General features: G+C 31.6%; 1 protein-coding gene across 1 annotated transcript; it reads left to right on the forward strand.

The window, feature by feature from the left end:
• Window positions 1-493: 493 nt before the first annotated feature.
• LOC123292142 (CLK4-associating serine/arginine rich protein) lies at window positions 494-6,244 on the forward strand. Its single transcript, XM_044872698.1, has 8 exons — window positions 494-817; window positions 1,320-1,417; window positions 1,482-2,798; window positions 3,153-3,213; window positions 3,365-3,437; window positions 3,790-3,895; window positions 3,960-4,219; window positions 4,503-6,244. Exons 1-8 carry the CDS (start codon window positions 719-721, stop codon window positions 4,676-4,678), a joined length of 2,190 nt encoding a protein of 729 aa, XP_044728633.1. The 5' UTR covers window positions 494-718; the 3' UTR covers window positions 4,679-6,244.
• Window positions 6,245-7,872: the final 1,628 nt, after the last annotated feature.

Raw genomic sequence — 7,872 nt, forward strand, 5'->3', positions numbered from 1 at the left:
TCTTTTATAATATTAAAATTAAAAATCGTAATTTTTAAACTGTATATCACGTGACCTAAAACGCGGGTAAGCTCTGCTGTGATGTCATAGCGGTATGAGTCATAGACTATCAGTTAGTTCAGTGTAGACAGCTGGGTATAAAATATGCATAGATAGTAAGTATTTATATTTCTTATAATCAGATGTCTATGAATATATCTGTCAAACTTATTTGTGTTATTTCGTATAGTGATACTCATATAACGTCATCAAATTGGATGCCCGCGTTTTTGACAGTTTAAAAAAGGTTTAAAATTTAATTTAAGACAAAATCAAAATTTTCAAAAAATTTTCAAAAATCAACATTTTGAAGTACTTTTTCAAAAATAGTGGAATACCTTATTACAAATTATGCCATCTTTTAGTATCTAATTCAAACACTACAGTCGTCATAAGTCGATAAAAAATGTTAGTACAATAATAGCTTTTGCTTAGAACGCCATACTGCAGTTAGCTTAATGAAGTGAAAATAAATAGATTTTGCGTACATTTTGCAATATGACAAATATATTTGGGCGATGACCATACGTTAATTAATTAATTTTTCGTACATTTGGTTAAATTGTTTACATAATAAAAATGAAACACTTAATTATTAATAAAATGATCACGTAAAAACCGTAAAGTTTGTGTATTTAGATTTTATTTGTGAACCAAGTGAAAGTAAAACTACAAAAAAATGTGGCATGAGGCTAGGAAACAAGAGCGTAAAATACGTGGTATGCTGGTTGATTACCGGCGGCGTGCAGAACGTCGGCGAGATTTTTATGAGAAAATTGTAAGAATTTGATTTTCTATCTGTATAAACATGTTTGTTCATTTCCTTGTTTCAAAAATAACTCGACGAATGTTTAGCTTTAGAGTGATTTAAAATGCTAGTAATGGAATAAATCTTAATAGGATAACAATTGTTACACATGCTTACAAATTACACATGACTTACAATTTTCAGATTTCCCACCTATAAAACTGTAAGCTATATAATGTGAAATCGTGTTAAACGGTTTTAAAATTTTGTTTACTAGTGTAAAATATAGTGGGCTGCCAATACTAAAAGTAATTTCGACACAAATAGATATTTATAAACGGACAATCTACCTACTTTGAGTTTTTATTGAAAAATAAAACTGAAACTGTAATGGCTTTTACATTACCAGTCTTTCTTTTTTGTTTGACCGTTTAGTGGAAACCGGCATTAGTAGCTATCTGTTTTGAGAAATCGTGTTTTATTAAAATTTTTATAGTTTAACAAAATTTATAACTTTAAATTATTTGTTTAGAAAGCTGACCCTACACAATTTATGCAACTTCATGGACGGGCATACAAAATTCATTTAGATCCAAATGTGGCTGCAGCTGCCGAAAGTTCGAGTACAATGTAAGCATAAAATCATTAATAATAATTTGGTTTAAAAATAATTTACGATTTTTACATTTTACAGGATGCCGTGGCAAGGTCAAACTGATAACATGATCGACAGATTTGATGCTCGAGCTCATTTAGATTATATTGCTCCATATAATAGTGCAAATGATAGTCCAGATAAAAGTGCTGAAGAACGTCAGTGTAACTATGAACGATATCGTGTTTTAGTACAAAATGCATTTTTGGGATTAAGCGAAGAGAAATTTTTAAGGCAATTACATTTAGAAGAACAGTATGGCTACACAGCCGATTTAGAAGCTAGTAAAAAGAAAAAAGGCCAAGGTGCTGCTATTGGTTTCAATTATGACGATGCTGATGGGTCAAGTCATCCTCAGCCCACGTACAAAGAGGGCCAAAAAGAGGAATCTGATGAATCGGATGGAGATGTAGATTTTGATTTGTCAATAGATGTTTCAAAAATTGAAATGTCTCAAGCACATGAGTTAAATAAATATGGCCAAAATTTTGGAATGTCGGGTAATGATTTTTATTCATTTCTTACAAATGATATGGAAGAGGCTGAAAATTTACGTGCAGCTCGTGAAGAGGAAGAAGAGCGGGCTTTATTTTCTGGACGAAGATCAAGACGTGCACGTCGTGCTCATCAAGAGAAACGATTGCATAATCGTGTAATTAGTCCTCCAAGTTATGCGGCTAAAGAACCTGATAAAGAGGTTTTGATTGAACGCCGTTCAAGATCTACATCGAAATCTGTATCACCTGTGAATGCTGGTGAAATCACTTACATAACGTCATTTGGAGGCGAGGATGATACACCTTCGGTGCCAACACGACCATTGTCATACGCAGACAAAGTGAAAGCAGGTCCATCAAAACCATCATCTTCCAAATCCAAATCCAGTGAACGTAGAATACGCTATCGATCAAGGTCACGTGATAAAAAACAGCGACATAGTTCATCTAGGTCACGTAGTCGATCACGACGTCGATCTAGAAGTTTATCTAATGGTCGACGTCGCTATAAACGGCGATCTCGATCTAGATCTGTATCATACCGTAAAAGTAAAAAGAAATCGTCAAGTAGTTCATCAGGTAGTCGTTCTAGATCACGTAGTAAATTGAAAACAAATCGAAGTTCATCGTCATCGAGTACTAGTAGTTCGTCGTCATCAACAACGACACGTAGTTCAATTGAACGACGATCTGAATCGAAAAAACGTAGTCCTAGTCCGAAACCAATGGATGTAGATCAGGAATCATTAAATAAACCATTACCTAGATATTATGGTCGGCGAAAAGATGATAAGAGTTCATCTGAACTTGATGAAATGAGTGAGGATGATTCTGAATCGGTTACAGAATCCGCCAATAAGTAAGTTTTCGTATTTCGTTACTTTAATAGTGAATGATTTTAAAAAAAGAAAATGCCCCCAAAACACCACATCTAAATTTCCTTTCTCGGTTTCAAAAGGACTTGTGATTATCTAAATTTTCGGATTAAAGTCATATTAGTTTTAACGTGATAGATATCCAAAAGTTGCCTGCCTGCATAAAAGTTATTGCGGCTGTGTTATGAAGCAGAACGTGCTGGCGCTGAATTTGACCCAGAAGTCCATTTTCAACTAAAAACTTAATCGATTCCGAAATAAATAATGATAATATTTTGAGATACTTTTTGTATTTGTCCATAATTTGAAGTTTAATTTTCATTTGTGTTTGATTTTAGGGCATCCTCCGATCGCAAGTTGACAGGGTTAGTTAATTCTAAATCTGGAGCTGCGTCCAAAGTCAGTAAGAATCATACATATTCATCGTTATTACAAAATGTTTTTAAATATGTTTCAATCCTAGTTTTGTAAATGATATATAATATTGATTTTAATTTTTTTTATTTTTACATATTTCCAATGAATATTACTAATGTTCGGCTATTTGCAGCTAGGACATTCGTCAAATTTAAAACCTCAAGAGCGCCTTAAACGAAAGATGCAACTTTTGTTGAATAAGCAATGTAAGTTTTTTTATGCACTTTATTTTAAAATGAACAGAAACTATTAGTCTATTATCTAGGATCTATGGCGTAATAATCGTCACCTTAGTATCAATGCTCGAAAGTTAAGCTTATGTTGCTAAATACTGTGGTGACCATAACTCCAAGAGTCGGCCAGTCGGCTAGTAATCACGGCTCCACTTTTTTTTGGAAATTTTGTTTGATAAGTCATTCTTCATAAATCAATGTTAATAAATTAACAAAAGTTCATTAAATTTTCCTACGAACAACTTTTACTATCAAAAATGGATCATGATTCATTTGCTTACCACAGCCCAGACCACTTACCACTTACCAAACTTTTGAATTACAGATAAAGCTGATAAAAAAGCGCAACAATTACGCAATGAAAAATTAGAGCAAGAAGCTCGTGAAAGAGATGATCAAATGCGTGAATTGGCATTGAAATTACGCCGAAGGTAAAATTAACCTTTTTTTTTTGTTGATATGATTAAAAGTATTAACAAGTTTTTGTTTTTCTAGACAACGTGAATTAAGAAACTATGGCGATAGTTCTAGTTCGAATTCGGACAGCGAAGCCGAAGGACAAAAAGAAGATTATGACGTACGAACAAAGTCGCCTGTTTCACCTACTGAATCACGATCTTCAAGACGATCACCAAGTAATCGACGTAATGAACGGCGTAGTGTTGAACGCCGTAGATCACCTCGTGAACGTCGTGATCGAGATTCGGATCGTGATCGTTACAGAAATCGATCTAGATCGCGTTCCCGTGATAGAGGTAATCAATTATTTTTTTGAATCACGGTTTTTTAATCCTCTTTAGTCCAATTTGTGGATATTTGTAGCTGAAGAATCCATCTAAAATCCATCTTCATTCGGCGTAATAATCGCTTAATTCTCTGCAATATCAGAATTTCTCTTGGAATTTTTTACGTATAAAAACTATGGGACCCCTTACCAAGTTAGGCTAGAGAGGAATATTTTAACGTAGTTGTTTCAAACAAATAGAAATCATATTTTACTGATTCTTTTTTAATAAATGCACTTGAATTTTGTTATAGAATACCGTAGAAGACGTTATTCCGATGAAGAAAAATCACGATCGTATCATCGTAAACGTAGAGATCGATCAAAATCCAATGATTCAAGAGATTCAAGACGTTATCGTAGTTCTGAACGTGAACGTAAACGTGAAAGTAATTCTTCCTCGATTAAGAAACCACTTGTAGATTATTGAAAAGAAAATATATTGAAAAAAATTCTTATGATGCTAAGTGCTAATTATGTTTATATATTTTGAAAATGTGTATAAAAAAGTTTTGGTTCTTTTTTCTGCCATTAAATCGTTGTAAATACTGAATACAAGTCTGTAAATTTTCGTTTTTGAATTTTGAAAAATCGAATTATGATTTAAAACGTAATCTTCACTGCCAGTTACACTTCTCCATCCATTATTTTCAAATACTTGGTGCTCAATTTAGCTCAGATAAAAAGTATTTTGTTCGATAAAATAATACAGTCACTTGGTCAAGTGTCGAAAAGATAACTTCTACTATCGAAAATTCTAATTTGTGAAATAATTGACTCGATGAGTGAAAACGATTCTTGAACTCAAAATTTTAAACTGGCTTCAAGTATTGAGAATTTCGTATAATTTTTTTTTTATTAAACTTAACATCGTTTCAATTTCTAGAAAGTAATTAGGAATTAAATTTGATAACAGAAAATTTAAACTTAGTTGATGTGATAATGAATAAAACTTTATTTTACAAATATATTTCCAAGAAAACAGGCAATAATTTTCGAATCAAGGAGTTTATAAATTAGTGTAAGATTCTTAAAGAGGAATCGGAAGTGTCAAACACTCATGTCAAGCAAACCAAATAGAGAATATTATGTGAAAATATATCAACTAACACAGTTACTGCAGAAATTCGCTGCTCGTTAGCGCTATTCAACTAGCGGCCTCAATGATATTCAATCGTGGCGTCTAATACAACATTTAATGAACTGGCTGGCTGATGCTTAGGCCATACGTAGAATAGGGTGACCATTAGACAAAAACGCTGAAATATCTGACATTAGTAATAGTCAGAATCACTTACCAAGTAACTGTACTATACAATCTTACTACAGTAAAAGTTGTTACAAAAATCGATTAATTAAAAAAATTAAATAAACCGCTCACATTTTGCTAAAACCTGATAGATTCTTAGGTGTCAAATATCATTCGTCATCAACTAAGTCATGATTTACGAATTATATGTGGCACCTAAGAAACACATTTCATCACGTTTTAGCAAAAAGTGTGTGATTTAATTTGTTTTCCTTAATTTTTGACTGTACTATCTGTAATAATCAGTACTTGTAATTATTCGAGAATTAACATACTTGTGTTTTGTATAAACTCTTCCAATAAATATTCTTGATAAGCTTGTAGAATTTTTGTTACAATTTAAAATTATGCACCAAATAGTGCCTAGAATCCTGAAAGCAATACTATATTAAATTTGATTTTTCTGGTTTCAAGGTGCTGCATTTTGTATTTTTTTTTTTTTAATACATGCGTTTTCTAAATTACCAATTCAACATTTTAAAAGTTGGACGCTTCCAAGGCATTTTTGCTGATGACAATCTTTTTATATTATTTTTATTCTCAAAGTTCAATTGGTAGTTTGGTAAAACCATGACAAATATATACTGCCTAAAATACAACAGAAATTTTTATAAACTGTTACGCACGTTTTATTTTCTTGTTTATCTGTGCAAATCAAAGTTTACATGAAACATATGGCTTAGTTTAGCTACTCGATTATTCTAGAAATTGCTAAAAAATAATATATTAATGTAAAATGTATTGTTATTTTCTATGTAATTAATATGACTATTAAAGTTTAAAATCCTTATTCCCTACTTTGTTTTTATTGATTTTATTCCATAAACAACATCATTTAGTAAAGAGGAAAATCTATTCTTAGCCAGATAATCGACACTATCGATAGGTAAAAACCGAAGTTTTGCATTAAAATTTGTTTTTTAATGTATTGATTTTTGAAGGATTTTGATGTTTATATCTTATATCCTCAACAAGGTCTATACATTATGTATATACCGTGTGTGTTTGAAGCATCTAGGGATAGAATTATGTCTGTAGTATGACTGAATACAGAATACATTCGTTTAGTAATGCATCTAAAAGAGTAAGACTACAGATACGATAAACAGATACGATAGAACAAGCTGTTGTATGCCTGCAGAGAGTGGGAAATTTGTTGCTTACTAGTTATCTGTAACTAAATAACTCCCACCTCCAAGTGTCTTCCAAGTAATCCAATGCATGTATATAATACCTCTCTTTTAGATGCATTACTTAATGAATGTATTCTGTATTCAGTCATACTACAGACATAATTCTATCCCTAGATGCTTCAAACACACACGGTATAGAGAATTTTTATCCAAAAATTAATTAATTACAGGCAATTTTTTTACAAAAATATGTTAAAAATAGTCCAAAAATGTTCACGAGTCTATTAAATTGTTCGTAATACCATATAAGTTGCAATAAGAGCTTAAAAACCTTGTTGAGGATTCTACTAGTAGTGGAGAGCCGTATGATTTATATCTCGGAATCCAGGGCCAGTTAACGAATCTTTATAAAAACTGTTCGACTGCATTGGTTAAAGCTAGAAGTTCTAAACAAAAATTTGTTCTATCTTGGCCAGGGGGTGGGAGAGGGCAAATGAAGTGAAGGTTATGACACTCTTAATATTTGTATTTAAAATTGAAGTTTTCCAGCGAAGTGGTTGGTTCAAAGCTAGTAATATATATGTAAGTGATAATTTACTTTCTTTTTATTTATAGGCAATTTTATTACAGATATGATGTACAAATTGCCTAAAATAGTTTTTTTAAGCGGTACTTTTTCAGACCGTGAGTCCATTTAAAATCATTGAATTTGATAAAGAAAGAGAGTATTTAGTTCTTTTTTGTATATTTTTGGTGTTTTTTGATCTATGAATTATTTTCGTACTTACTTAAAATGTCTGCATTTATTTTAAGCCATGCAACATTATATTTATTTTAAACATTTGATAGATAGTTTAGAATAACCTTTTGGGGTGCTTGGTTAATATTTTTATATAAATGTATCTTCGTCTACAGCATATATTTTCAATTAAAAGTAATAATCTTAAAAGGAATAGCGTACCTGCTACGTACCTGTTAATATAACACTATATATACCGAATGATTATTAAATTTCCTACTATTAGGCTATAGTAAAAGATGAAATAGATTCGATTTTTTATACCCTCGTTATGTGTGGCTCGTTTTTTAGTTAGCCGATCAAAAAATAACTTCAACAAAAATTGCAGAATTTGATGGGGAACATCATGTTCTGACATCAGATTGGATTCTAGATTTAGATTC

The sequence above is a fragment of the Chrysoperla carnea genome, chromosome 2 (genome assembly GCF_905475395.1).
Source record: "Chrysoperla carnea chromosome 2, inChrCarn1.1, whole genome shotgun sequence".
Classification (NCBI taxonomy): Eukaryota; Metazoa; Arthropoda; class Insecta; order Neuroptera; family Chrysopidae; genus Chrysoperla; species Chrysoperla carnea.